A 13,655-nucleotide genomic window follows, 5' to 3' on the forward strand; every position below is an offset into this window, starting at 1 on the left:
GAGTGTCAGGATCATGAGTTCAGAGCTGCAGGGTGTGAGGTGATGGCAACAGCTGTGTTTGGAACCCTCTGCCCAGGAGGATGAATGGCTGCTCAGGGTGCCCCACTCTGCATTTGCCAGAAGCAAGCAAGGACCCAGGGTTTGTCTTTCCCAAGGCTGCTCCATCTCCCAGTCTGGGAAGGAGTCAGGGTGGGGTGGGGGGTGACAGAGTCACACCAGCCTCATTACAGTGCACCCTCCCAGGCTCCCACCGAACTGTATCTCAGCCATGCCAGGTGGGCTCCCCACATACAGAAGAAGTGGCTGAGGCTCAGAGAGTGTGGGTAGCCCAGCTGATAAGCTGGAGCAGGGACAGGCTCCCTGCTTTCCCAGCCCTCCCGCTGGTGTGGTAGACTGGAGGGACCAGGGTTCAAGTCCCGGCTCCGCCCCTTCCTGGCTGTGTGACAGTGGGCAAGTACCTTCCTCTCGCTGAGCCTCAGTTTCCTCACCTGTATAATGTGGTGTGCCCTGTCCATCCCCTGTGAGAGGTACTCAAGGTGGCATGTGTGATGTGTTCTGGCACACAGTGGGGCCCCTGTCTGGGGCGCTGCCTGGGCTACGGGCTTTCCCACGGGTCAGCCCTCTTGGCTCTTTCTGTGCTGTTGCAGGTGATCACTCTGGAAGGCTGGGTGGAGATCATGTACTATGTGATGGATGCCCACTCCTTCTACAACTTCATCTACTTCATCCTGCTTATCATAGTAAGTGTCAGGGAGCCTGGGCTCCCAGGTGCACTCAGAACCCATGGACCAGGAGACCCGAGGAGGGAGGGTCTTTGGGAGTCCCCAGGGAGCCCCTCGGAGCCAGGAGAGCCTGGAGGAGGGAGCAGGAGGGGCTGTTTCTCAGCACCGCTGGGCAACAGGTGATTGAAAGGGCTCATCAGGGGTGGCCGTCAGAAGCATCCATCACCTTCGATTGCTGTCATTTCTCACATCTGGGCATTTAAGTCCCCACTGATGCTCTGCTCCTGTTTCTCCGCCTCATATCTCTGGGATACATTCTTTGCATGACCTGAGCCCGAGGTGCAGCCTCATACTGGAAGCTTTGCAAGGGCTCCAACTCATCCCTGTTTTCCTGGGAGGAGAAGACGAGATGCTCCAAGGCTGAGCAGGGTTTGGAGGGAGGTCGCCTGATAGCGACCCGGTGGAGCTTCCTCAAATTCTCGGAGAGACTCCTACCTCTTGGGCAGCCCTGCCTCGTTAGGGTAACCTGGAGATGGAGGTGGGCTCACCTGCCTCTTCCTGGCCAGCCCCTCTTGCCCGCACCCCCTGTGCCGTCTCCCCAGAGTGAGCTCATCCACCTCGTCATGCCTGACTGCAGCTTCAGCACAGCACAGTCCCCAAAATGTCAAGGTGATTCACTCCCGGGAGAGTTGCGGCTGAATCCCTGCTGCTGCGAGGCGGGTTCTCCGGCTTCCTGGTGGTGGGAGAGGGCACACTTGGTGCTCCAGGACAGTGCCCCATCCTGGGCTGGCAGGACCTTGACCTGGGGGGCCAGGACAGGCCAGCAGGTGACCTGAGACACCTGCTGTTGTCTAAGTGCCAGTGCTTTCTTGGGGGAGCTGGGGCCTTGGACCTATAGGAGATGCCCCAGATAAAAGGAGAGGGCCCAGGTTTTATTCAGCATTGCCATCCATGGCCTTGTGTATTCATTCACCAAAACATTCAGGGAACCCACACTGTACCAGGCCCTGAGCCGAGTGCTAGGAACAGAGCAGGGAGTCAGGCCCAGCCCCTGCCCTCGAGGAGCTCACGGTCTCGTGGGGAAGATGGGCTGACAGTAGTCAGTGACCATGCAGCATCTTAGGCACCATGATAGAAGGGAGCCCAGAGGAGGCTCCCGATCCAGCCTGGAGGAGGGATGGGTAGGTGGGAGGCTTCCTGGAGGAGGTGATGCCAGAATTGAGCCTTAAAGACTCATGGAGGTCAGCAGGGAAAGAGCCTCTTGGGAAGGGGTAGCTCACAGAGCAGAGCCCCTGAAGCTGGTCAGGATCCTGCAGTGTGGGAGCCACAAGCCACTGGGGTTGCAAGAGGAGCCTCCGGTTCCCAGGAGGGGCTGGAGGATGCTCCATCTGCTCCTGCTGTGGGGTTAAGGGTGGCTAAGGTGCGGATGTGGTGAAGCACAATGTTCCCCAAGCTTATTGTGAAATGGGGGACAGTGACAGTACCTAGCTCCTGGGCTCTCAGGAGGCTTAGGTGAGACAGAGCTTGAAGCCTGCACACCCTTGGCACACAGTGAGCGCTCAGTACCTGTGCCCTGCTACTGTTGGGTCTCAGGTGGCCCTGTCACAGGACCAAGAGTGCAGGTGAGAGGTTGAAAGGGCTGAGTTTTTCCAGGCTCTGGAAAGGGCCCAGAGAGCAGTCTGGACAATTGCAAGTCCAGACCGTGTGGACCCTGAATCTCAGAGAGGTGAGGGGTCCTTGGCCTTCAAGCTCAGGCCTGTAGTGCTCCTTCTTTAAATTTTTTTTCTTTTCTTTTTTTTTTTAGAGACAAGGTCTGGCTCTGTAATCCAGGCTGGAGTGCAGTGGTGCGATCATAGCTCACTGCAGCCTTGATCCCCTGGGCTCAAGCGATCCTCTCTGCTCAGCCTCCCAAGTAGCTGGGACTACAGACACACACCACCATGACTGGCTAATTTAAACATTTTTTTGGAGACAGGGTTTTGCTATGTTTCCCAATCTGGTCTCAAACTCCTGGACTCAAGTGATCTTCCTGCCTTGGCTTCCCAAAGCACTGGGATTACAGGCATAAGCCATGGCCCATGGACCCTAGTGTTCCGTCTTTTTCTTCTTCTTTTTTTTTTTTTGGAGACATAGTCTTATTGCCCAGGCTGGAGTGCAATGGACCAATTACTGCTGCAATGTCTGCCTTCTGGGTTCAAGTGATTCTCCTACGTCAGTTTCCCGAGTAGCTGGGATTACAGGTGTGTACCACCACGCCTGGCCAATTTTGTATTTTTAGTAGAGACGGGGTTTCAGCACGTTGGCCAGGCTGGTCTTGAACTCTTGACCTCAAGTGATCCGCTAGCCTCAGCCTCCCAAAGTGCTGGGATTATAGGTGTGAGCCATCTTGGCTGGCTACCTTCTGACTAGAAAAGTTCTTGGCTCATCTGGTCTGAGCCTCCTATTTTACAGATGGAGAAGTGGAGGCCTGGAGAGGATGGGGGCCTGCCTGGGTTGCCCAGGGCAGCAGCTGCAGAGGTAGGGCTGGGTAGGAGCCTGACAAGCATGTGGTCCCAGAGGGCAGGGCCACGCCCTTTCTTCCTGTGACCCTCACACAGGCCTGGTGCAGGGCAGCTCCCCAGGAAATGCTTGTGGACGAGGTGACCGAGACAAGGATGAGAGGCCATCTTCTTACCTGAGAGGCAGGGGATTTTCCCAGAGTTCTCTGGGCCAGCAACCCCCTCCAGCCCCTGCTTTAAGACCCTAGCTTCTCAGTCATCATTGATGAGGCTGCAACTGGTGAGAGCTTCCTGGTGGGCACTTCTGAGGGGCATGAAAGCTATCTCCTCTGTATGGCCGGCAGCCAAGTTCACTCCCAGGCTCAGCAAATGCTGGAGAGGGGGCTGTGCCCTGGACAGCTGGAAGCTGGAGGGGAGCCCTGCTCCTGGAGCCATCAGGCCACAAGGGTGTGGGATCCCCAGTGCCAATTAGGGCAGCCTCTCTCCCCCATCCCACGCAAGCACAAATAAAGCCGTGCAAAAACCCCGAGGGAGTTTCTCTTTTCTCGTTTGGGGTCCCAGCGGAGGCCAGATTCTGGCCAGAGAAAAGGCAGGGCTGGGCGAGGACTTAACCTGCGAAGCCAGAGTCGGGCAGCGGCTTCCCTCCCTGGGCTCAGTGCAGATGTCCCAGGCGGGTGGGGGCCAGGCCAGGGCCCAGGGGTCTGAGGGGAGCTGGGCTTTGAAGCAGATCCTAGTCGGGCCTGGGGAGCTGCCTGGGCCGTCGCTTCTCCTGGAACCAGGCCTCAGTGATCTTTTCCTGTCCCCATCTGTGTCTGTGCCTGTGTCTCTCTGGGCCCCTCCACCTCCCCTGCCCTTTTCTTTCCCTGTTTCCACCCGCCCCCTTGGAGCCCGCCTCACTCTCTTGCATGTCTCTTTGTCATCACGTCTCTGTACCTCGCCATCTCTTGCTATCTGCCCTTACTCTGGCCTCTGTGTCTGGTTGGTCCCTGCCCCTTCTCCTCACTTCATTTCTGCCTCTGTACCTCCATCTCCATCTCTGTCTCCATCTCCCCATCTCCCTCTGCCTCCCTCTCCCCGTGTCTCCCCGCTGTCCCCACCCCATGACTCTGCCTCTCCCACCCCTCTGTCCCCTCCATCCCTGTCCCTGTCCCTGTCCTCTCCTCCCGTTGGTCACAGGTGGGCTCCTTCTTCATGATCAACCTGTGCCTCGTTGTCATAGCCACCCAGTTCTCGGAGACCAAGCAGCGGGAGCACCGGCTGATGCTGGAGCAGCGGCAGCGCTACCTGTCCTCCAGCACGGTGGCCAGCTACGCCGAGCCCGGCGACTGCTATGAGGAGATCTTCCAATACGTCTGCCACATCCTGCGCAAGGCCAAGCGCCGCGCCCTGGGCCTCTACCAGGCCCTGCAGAGCCGGCGCCAGGCCCTGAGCCCAGAGGCCTCCGCCCCGGCCAAACCTGGGCCCCACGCCAAGGAGCCCCAGCACTATAGTAAGTGGCCCTGGAACCGACATGGCACCCAGACGGGCACTGTGTGCAAAGTGTCGCTCCTTCCCAGCGCGTCCAGCAGGCCCAGCAGCCACCGAGTTCCAGGTCTTCACTTCACGCTCAAGTGTATCCTTCACAGCCCCCAGGGGAGCTCCGTCCCCTCTGCCTGCCCTCTCCTGGCACCTGCAGAGCCTGCACCAGGCCGGGCCTGGGGCTAGAGGAACTCAATCCCTGTGTGTGTAGAGATAGCAGCTCTGCCCCTGGAATCCACGCTTGAAAGAAATGAACAAGTGTCTGTCCTTCGTCTTGGAAAGCTAAACTTCTTCCCTCACGGCAGCCCACAGTCCACATCTCTCCCTTCTCTGGGTTCCCGCTGTCGTCCCCTGCCTTCCAGCACACCTGAGCAATGATGCAAGGCACCTGGCCCAAAGGGGCTGTGGCCTGCCCCTCAAAGCTGTGGCATGTGGGGGACTCATGCCACCCTGTGCTCTGTGCTTGCCATGGGGCTGTGAGAGTTATGCTTTTTGTTTGTTTGTTTGTTTGTTTTTAGATGGGGTCACACTCTGTCACCCAGGCTGGAATGCAGTGGCACTATCTCGGCTCATTGCAACCTCCATCTCCTGGGATTCAAGTGATTCTCCTGCCTCGGCCTCCCAAGTAGCTGGGATTACAGGCACCTGCCATTGTACCTGGCTGATTTTTGTATTTTTTGTAGAGACAGGGTTTCATCATCTTGGCCAGGCTGGTCCTGAATTTCTGACCTTGTGATCCATGCATGTTGGCCTCCAAAGTGCTAGGATTACAGGCGGGAGCCACCTCGCCCGCCGTGTTTTTTTTTTTTGTTGTTGTTGTTGAGACAGGGTCACCCAGGAAATACAGTAGTGCAAATACAACTTACTGCAACCTCCAACTCCTCGCTTAAGTCACTGTCTCACCTTAGCCTCTGGAAGAGCTGGGACTATAGGTGTGAGCCACTGCGCCCGGCCCCTTATTTTTATTTTTTATAGGGATGGGGTCTCACTATGTTGCCCAGGCTGGTCTCAAACTCCTGGGCTCACGTAATCCTCCTGCTTCAGCCTCTCAAAGTGCTGGGATTACAGGCGTCAGCCACCGCCCCTGGCCGAGGTTATGCTTTTAGGCTTGGAAGGGGCTGTCCTGCTAATTACCTTGTCTGCTCCAGGACACAGTCCTGAGAAGGGAGCAGATAGTAATATTATCCCCACTTTTCAGATGGGAAGACTAAGGGTCAGGGAGAGGAAGGGAGGCATCTCGGAAGTCAGTGTTGCCAGGCTTTGTGGGCACCTGCCTCTCCTGGCAACGATCACTCTCTCGGGAGGAGGCAAGCCAGGGCCACAGGAGGTGGGTCCTACCCCAGCACCAGCGCCACTTCTCCCAGTTGGTGCGGAGAAGGAAGTCAGCAGGCATGGAGACTGTGCTTGAGCAGCTGCGGCCCTCTGCAGGCGTGTCCCCTCCCTGTAAAGTGAGGACAAGTGGTCCCCAGCACGTGGCCGTCAGTGGCGGGAGTCAGCCACCCCAGGCCCTGCTTTGGAAAGCCCTGTCCTTCTAGCTCTCACAGTCTGAGAATTGATTCTTGGGAGGCAAGCAGAAGAAAGCATGCTCCGAGCTGCCGCCCACCCGTCCTTGGGTGCCAGCCATCCAGGCATGGGCTTGGAGGAGGCCCCAGGTGGCCCGTGGGCAGGCCTGGCATGCGGACGCAGGAGCTGGGGCCGGGCAAGGCTGGCACTGGTGTTGCTGGAGGACGTGGGGGAGAAGTGTTCAATCCAAGGGGTTTCCTGTGGCTGCCCAGCCCCCTCTCCTGGCACCCTTGCCCCTGGGCCTCCCCTCTGCCATGGAAAAAAGAGTTGGCTGCAGCCCCCCGTCCAGGTGGGAGCAGTGGGTTGGTGCTGGGAAGGGCTTTGGCCTGTTCTCCCGTGGTGAGATGGGACCGAGCCCTGGGTTCCTGGCTGCCCGCCCGACTCCAGAAGCGTGAATGCGCCAGGGGTGCCTATCCAGGGCTCAGGAGGCATCTGGAGGCAAGTGTGGAAATGAAGGGCCGGTGTGACATGCTTTTCTTTCCCTTTCATGGTACTTTTTTGGCTTACACAAGCAAACCTGTTTATTCTAGGAATATATAGGAAAACACGAAGAAGAAATTAAACCCCTCAGAGAGAGGCCTCTCTGACACCTCTTTGAGATGGTTCACAGATCACAGAACCCAGTCCAGGGCCAGCCCTGGCTTCTCCTGTGATTCCCAGGCAGCAAACGGATGAAGTCCCCACTTCCCAGCAGCCCTTCCTGCCCTCTGTCCCCATCTCCACCCCTTGTGTGGAGGGAAGTCCCAGGGGCTTCTGGAGTGAGGCTCTGACCCCCACCCAGGGCTCCATGCCTCCTCCCCTCCCTGGGGAACAAACCTCATCCCCACCCGCACTCCACCTCCCCACCTACTATATACCTCCTCTAAGGCGGGCCACCCCCACATTGGCCTGGCTCTTTCAGAATCACCTCTAGTTCCCAGGCTGCATGATTGGGCTCTGGGTCTGTTCCATGCTGACCTAGGGCCCGGGCCAGGAGGGATGGCCGGTCAGCATAGATGCTCGCCCTACACCTGGGCCCATCACGTGCCTTAATGGGGAGAATCCTCCACAGCCTGCACAGTGGGTGCTTCTGTCCCCACTTCTACACAGGGGCAGACAAAGCTCAGAGAGTTGCAACCGCTTCCCCAGGGACCCCCCGCCCCTCCAGGCTGGGCCGGCTGGTTCCAGACAGACCTGTGGGTCTGGGAGCCACATGCACTCAGGGATGTGTCCCAGGCTGGATTGGACCTGGTGTGGGTGCTGACTCTACCCACGCTCCCCCTGGTTTGCTTTTCAGAACTGTGCCCACGACATAACCCCCTGGACGTGACACCCCACACCCTGGTGCAGCCCATCCCTGCCACGCTGGCCTCCGACCCCGCCAGCTGCCCTTGCTGCCAGCATGAGGCCAGCCGGCGGCCCTCAGGCCTGGGCAGCACTGACTCGGGCCAGGAGGGCTCAGGCTCTGGAGGGTCCACTGGCGGCGAGGATGAGGCGGATGGGGACGGGGCCCGGAGCATCGAGGATGGAGCCTCCTCGGAACTGGGGAAGGAGGAGGAGGAGGAGGAAGAGGAGCAGGCGGATGGGGCAGTCCGGCTGTGCGGGGATGTGTGGCGGGAGACGCGAGCCAAGCTGCGCGGCATCGTGGACAGCAAGTACTTCAACCGTGGCATCATGATGGCCATCCTGGTCAACACCGTCAGCATGGGCATCGAGCACCATGAGCAGGCCAGTGCAGTGAGGATGGGAGGGCCTGCAGGGGAGGCGCGGGGGCCCCAGGACCCTGCCCAGGCCCTGCCTGGGTTTGTGTGTCTGTCCCCTGAGAAATGCCGGCCTGAGCTGGGTCCAGTTCATCCACGTGACCTTAGCGCCCAGCCAGGGCCAAGCTCAGAGGAGGGAAGGGCTAGGGTGTCTGCCGAATGAATGATGAATGACCGAGCGAACCTGGCTGGGACTGGGTTCTTGGGGGCTCTTTCCCTCCTAAGCTGCTAAGCCTGGACACCAAGGCAGCCACGGCACGTCCACTGCCAGTCCTGCAAATCTGACTTCTACTCCTCACCTCTCCACCTGAGCCCTTCTTTTAAAAAACACACAAACAAACAAACTAACATTTTTTTGAAAAAAAGAGACAGGGTCTTGCTCTGCCGCCCAGGCTGGAATGCAGTGGCGAGATCAAGGGATCCTTCCTCTTAGGCCTCCCAAATAGCTGGGACTATAGGAACATGCCACCAAGCCTGGCCACCGGGGCCCTTCTGTCTCTTCTTCCCCAAGCAGCTGGGGTGATTTTTCCAGAGGGCCAGTCTGGGTGGGCTCTTCCCTGCTTCAAAACTTCTGTTGCTCCTCATTGCCCTTGGGGCAAAATCCAGACCTTTCCATGACCCTCAAGGCCCCTTGTCTTGGCCACGACGGCCCTTCACCAGGCCAGCGTGTCCTGTCCCATCCAGTGACTCCACCCCATACAGCCCCATAGGGCTGACGGGGAGGGGACAGCTTTGGGAGGTGGTAGGAGCTCAGGGAGGATGTGTGTGTGAGGAGAGCAGGGCCTCTGTGGGGACACAGGAGGGAGGGGCCGAGGGGTTAGCACAGATGCCTCAGCCCTCAGGCCCCACCCAGGGGTGCAGCCTGGATGGTAGGTCTAGTCTTGCCAAAAAACACCATTTTCTGGCTCTTGCCGTCCACCAGCCTCTGGATGGCGTGGCTCCCTGAACCCACTCCCCAGCTCTGCAAGGGCTCCCACGTAGCAGCTGGCCCCACCTAACCCTGAGGCCCAGAGTGGGGACATCACTGGCCTGAGGTCCCACCACCAGCTGGGGGCCAGGTTTGAACCCGTTTCTTTCTGCAGCAAGACTGACGCCCCGGGAGGGCTTGGATTTCGACATTCTCTTTGCTTCCCTGCGGCCCTCCTCCTGTGGAGGCCCTGCATGCCGCACTCACACCCCACGGGGCTGCACCTCCCTCTTTGTTAGCTCACCAAGCACAGGCTCCATTCAATTTACCTAAATGGGGCCCCTGGGGCTGCTGTGACACTCTGTTCAGAGCTGCTGGTTTGCCAACCATTCCGGCTTAATTAAAAAGGTCTCTAGAGAGGGCTGGTGGGAGGGCTCTCTGCAGGAGGAAAGCTGGTGAGACAGGGTTCCCAGAACGCCCTTGCTTAGTGTCCAGCCTCTGGTCAGCACCTGACCCAGGCCTGCAGAGGAGCAGCATTCCTGCAGAAAGCCCCACAGGGGATGAGTGCTATGGGGGTGGCTCCAGTCTCCATCCAAGCGGGGCAGCATCGAGGGGGCCTGCACAGCCTGCCACACTTGAGTCTCAGCAGTGTCCTTGCCAGGGGCTTGCTGGACCCGGCTGGTGACAGCCAAATTCCAAACACTCAGGACTTTTGCAAGCCAAGGATGAAGGAGTTGGGAGCTTGAAATTGGTCATGGAGGGAGTATTTACACCATGGAAATTGGCAGATGCTACTCATTAGGGCTGTTTTCAGAGGCCTCTTTGCCAGGCTGGTCCCTGCCTTTTCACCCACCACATCCATGGAGACACTACAGCCAGGGCAGGTCCAGCCTCAGGCCAGGCCACTGTCCCTGCCCAAGCCTCCTTAGGATCTGCTTCTCTGGCCTGTCTTCCCTCTCTCCTCTGCCACATCCATCTGAGCAAGCTTTCCAACTGCGAATCTGGTGGAGCCTCTTCTTTCTTTTTTCTTTTCTTTTCGTTCCATTTTTTTTTTTTTTTTTTGAGACAAGAGTTTCACTCTGTCGTCCAGGCTGGAGTACAGTGGCATGATCTCAGCTCACTGCAACCTCCGCCTCCTGGTTTCAAGCAATTCTCCTGCCTCAGCCTCCCAAGTGCTGGGATTACAGATGTGTGCCACCATGCCTGGCTAATTTTTGTATTTTTAGTAGAGATAGGGTTTCACTACTTTGGCCAGACTGGTCTTGAACTCCTGACCTCAGGGGATCTGCCTGCCTTGGTCTCCCACAGTGCTGGGATTATAGGCGTGAGCCACTGTGCCTGGCCAGGTGGAGCCTCTTCTGAGAGTAGCAGGCTTCACATGGCTCCCTCATCAGGCTGAGAGATGAGAGAGGCTGTTCCCACTGTGCGTCTCCTGCCTGGTCACAGGGCCCACCTGATTTCCTCATCTACTAAGCAGGTGCCTTTCCCTTATAGGGACAGGTGCCATTTACTGAACACCTACTACAGGCCCGGCCCTGAGCCGGCATGGTGCCAGTGGGTCCAGCCACCGTCAAGGCAGGTATTATTACCTCACCCCTCTCATGCCCTTGGAAGCCACTGCTCAGAGAGGCAAATAGATCACACAATGTTTGGGTTTCAGTCCTGGTTCTGGTTGGGTTTGGTGACTCCTGCCTGTAATCCCAGCACTTTGGGAGGCCGTGGCAAGAGGGTTGCTTGAGCCCAGGAGTTCAAGACCAGCCTGGGCAACAGAGTGGGACCCCGTCTCTGCAGAAAATAAAAAAAAAATTAACTAAGTGTGGTGGTGCATGTCTGTAATCTCAGCTACTCAGGAGGCTGAGGTGGGAGGTTTGCTTGAACCCAGGAATTTGAGGCTACAGTGATGGGTGACTGTGCCACTGCATTCCAGCCTGGGCAACAGAGCGAGACCCTGTGTCAAAACAAACAAAACATTCCAAACCAGCCAAACAAACCAATCCTGGTTCTGCTGTTGACTGGCAGGGTGGCCCGGAGTGCAGCCCTTGGCTTCCTCACCTGGTACCCCCACCCCGTAAATGGGTGCATGGATCCCCCAACACAGTGGCTAAGAGGGTTGACTGCATTGAGAACCTGGCGCTTAGTAGGTGCTCACTGATGAGTCACTGCTTCGGAGTCTTGTTTGAGCCTCACGCCATCCTCCCTGGGTGCGTTTTCCATCCTCTGTCTGGAGCCTCAAAAAATTAATTAAAGTAAGAGTGAGGGGGAGGAAGAATCTCTGAAATGTTCTTTATAAAGCAGCTCCAGTGGCAGCCGTGGTCGCCCGGGCTCTGCGCGGGACCTGACTGTGGGCCCCGCTGGTATTTTTGCTCCGTTCCCTCGGCTCCCAGACACTGCTCCGCGGGAAATGATCCGCCCCCATGTTTATTTTGAGCAGCCCTGTCTGAGGTGGCGCTCGCAGAAAGAGGTGGCCCAGGGCCTCCAAGGGGGGTGCAGGGAGAGGAGGAGAGGAGGAGAGGGCAAGTGAACTCCCAGAACGCTTCTCCTGCAGGGGAGGTGGCATAGGGGCCCCTGCCCCATACCCCATCCTGGCTGGCAGGGAGCTCTGTGTCACTGAGAGGCAGGAGGGGAGGGTGTGACGCTGTGAAATGGGGCAGGGTGACCCCGGGGCCTGGTCACGGAGTGCTCGAATGTCAGGTTAGATTGCAGGTGCCCAAGCCTTTAAGGTGGCCACTGTGGCTGAAATCATGGGGGCGTTGCCCAGACAGCAGCTGGCTCATTCAGGTTCCTCGTGGCAGCAGACACTGTTTCTTGCAGCGCCTGGCCTTTAAGGAGGTAATGGGTGAAGTGGGGGGTCGGCCAAACAGAGGCCTGCGTGTGACTCAGGAAGTGGGGAAATGGGGCTGAAATGCCCACCCCTGGGTAGCCCTGGCTGTGTGGCGGGCAGGTGGGACAGGTCAGCTGGGGTGGCCAGGTTTCTCCTTCATCATCACTGCTGTCATTGCATCACAGCTTCTCCCGGTGTGATCCTCCGGCAGCCTTGTAGGCCAGGCTGGGGGAGCATCTTATCCCCACTGGGCAGATGGGGAAACTGAGGCTCAGTGAGGTAGATGGCTTGTCCAAGGCGCCAGGGTGAGCAGCGACAGAGCTAGGCTCCCAGCGGTTGAGGTCAGTGTGGACAGTTGAACCGGAGGAAGGCATTGCTCCTAGGAGCAGCGCCTGTCTCAGCTTCTCTCTCTCCTGCACACACTGGGGCAGACCCTGACTCCTGAGCTGGGCAGGGCTGCCCTGCAGCCTCATCGTGTCCTGGAGCTGGAGGCTAGCCACCAAGTTGGAGAACAAAAAACAGAGCTGGGCTGTGTGGGCAGCAGAGCAGGGTGCAGGGAGACTCTTGGGTAGGGCTGACCCCAGGCCTGGGCATAGACACTGGCCCCAGCTCCTAGGGGACTGCATTCAGGGCCTCTGAATCAGTGGCTGAATCAAAGCTGGCTTTACTCTCCCTTCAGTAGCCCCTTCCTTGCCAAGTCACTGCCAACCAGGTCTGGGGTGACTCTGGGAAGTAAAGGATAGGGTGGCTTAGTGGCTGACATTCCAGCTCTATAGGGGCCCAAGGGAGAGAGACACTGACATGGACTGCAGTCATGGAAGGCTTCCTGGAGGTGGTGGCACTGGGACTGGATCCTGAAGGATAACTAGGAGTTTATCAGTAAGACAGAGGGACAAGTACAGGGACCAGGAGCACAGGCATCCTCCCCAAAGGACCCTGAGTCCTCGAGAAGGATGTATACAAGGAGCAGGGCAGACAGTGCAGGAAGCCAGGAGGGTTGTTCATTCAGGAGGACCTTGGGACCAGTTTTATCCTTAGGGTAGTGGGGAGCTCTGGAATGCTTGAAAACAAGGGACACATCTGTGCTGAACTGGAGCCTCATCAGAAAAGTGGGGTGGGTGAAGGCACCTGGGCCATGGAGGTGGGATGTGGCCAAAGTGGGGAGACCTGGGTTTGAGATCTGACTTCACCACAGCCTGGCCATGACCCTGGCAGGCAGCTCTCTTTGAGTCTCAGGCTCTCTGTCTGTAAAATGGGGATAATATAGGGCTTGAGGCTGAGAGGAGATAACGCAAGGAGCGTGCTCAGCACACCTGGCCCATGGGAGGGGCTTCATCAACGCTAGCTGCCATTATGATGATGGGGAGGGTGCTGGGCTGGAGGGCTTCCGGGGACCAGCTGACCTCTGCACACCCTTATCTACCCCTGCAGAAATGGCAGAGGCTGGGCAGCCTGGTGCCATCTGAGCCCACATCAGGCAGGGGCTTGTAGGCACCCACCACTGCCCCCCACCTCCTTCCTCTGGCTAAACTGGGTGTTTTCAGTCCTTTAGAACCTCTGCCTTCACTGGGTGGTCTTTGCCACCTCCAGCGACCTTTCTGCCATCTGTCTGTCTGTCTGTCTGTCTCTCTGTCTGCTCTTTCCGTGTCTCTTTCTGGCTGTATCTCTGACTCCCACGGTGTCACTACTTCATCGTCCTGGTCCTACCTCGTGTCCGTGTCCCTGCTTTCCTCTCTCTGTGTCTCCATCTCTCCATGCCCCATCTTTGCCCTTCACTCCCTTGTCTGTATCTGTCTGTCTGTCCGTCTCTGTCCATCTCTGCCCCTCCCTCTCCATGTCTCCTCCTTCCTTGGGCTCCCACTTGCTGTGTCTATATTCATCTGTGTG

At 57.9% G+C, this 13,655-nt stretch overlaps 1 protein-coding gene across 2 annotated transcripts in view; it reads left to right on the forward strand.

The window, feature by feature from the left end:
- Nucleotides 1-13,655, forward strand: part of CACNA1I (calcium voltage-gated channel subunit alpha1 I) — a 123,315-nt gene that overhangs the window by 76,962 nt on the left and 32,698 nt on the right. Inside the window, exons 8-11 of one of the 2 annotated variants that reach the window (XM_064368063.1) lie at nucleotides 648-740; nucleotides 4,397-4,709; nucleotides 5,937-6,065; nucleotides 7,578-8,008. In XM_064368063.1, the coding sequence (XP_064224133.1) occupies nucleotides 648-740; nucleotides 4,397-4,709; nucleotides 5,937-6,065; nucleotides 7,578-8,008 (966 nt within the window). The remainder of the gene's footprint in view (nucleotides 1-647; nucleotides 741-4,396; nucleotides 4,710-5,936; nucleotides 6,066-7,577; nucleotides 8,009-13,655) is intronic. The other variant, XM_021668753.2, reaches the window with a different exon arrangement.

Source organism: Aotus nancymaae, unplaced genomic scaffold (assembly GCF_030222135.1).
Source record: "Aotus nancymaae isolate 86718 unplaced genomic scaffold, 86718_ANA_hifiasm-v0.15.2.pri h1tg000076l, whole genome shotgun sequence".
NCBI classification, from domain to species: domain Eukaryota; kingdom Metazoa; phylum Chordata; class Mammalia; order Primates; family Aotidae; genus Aotus; species Aotus nancymaae.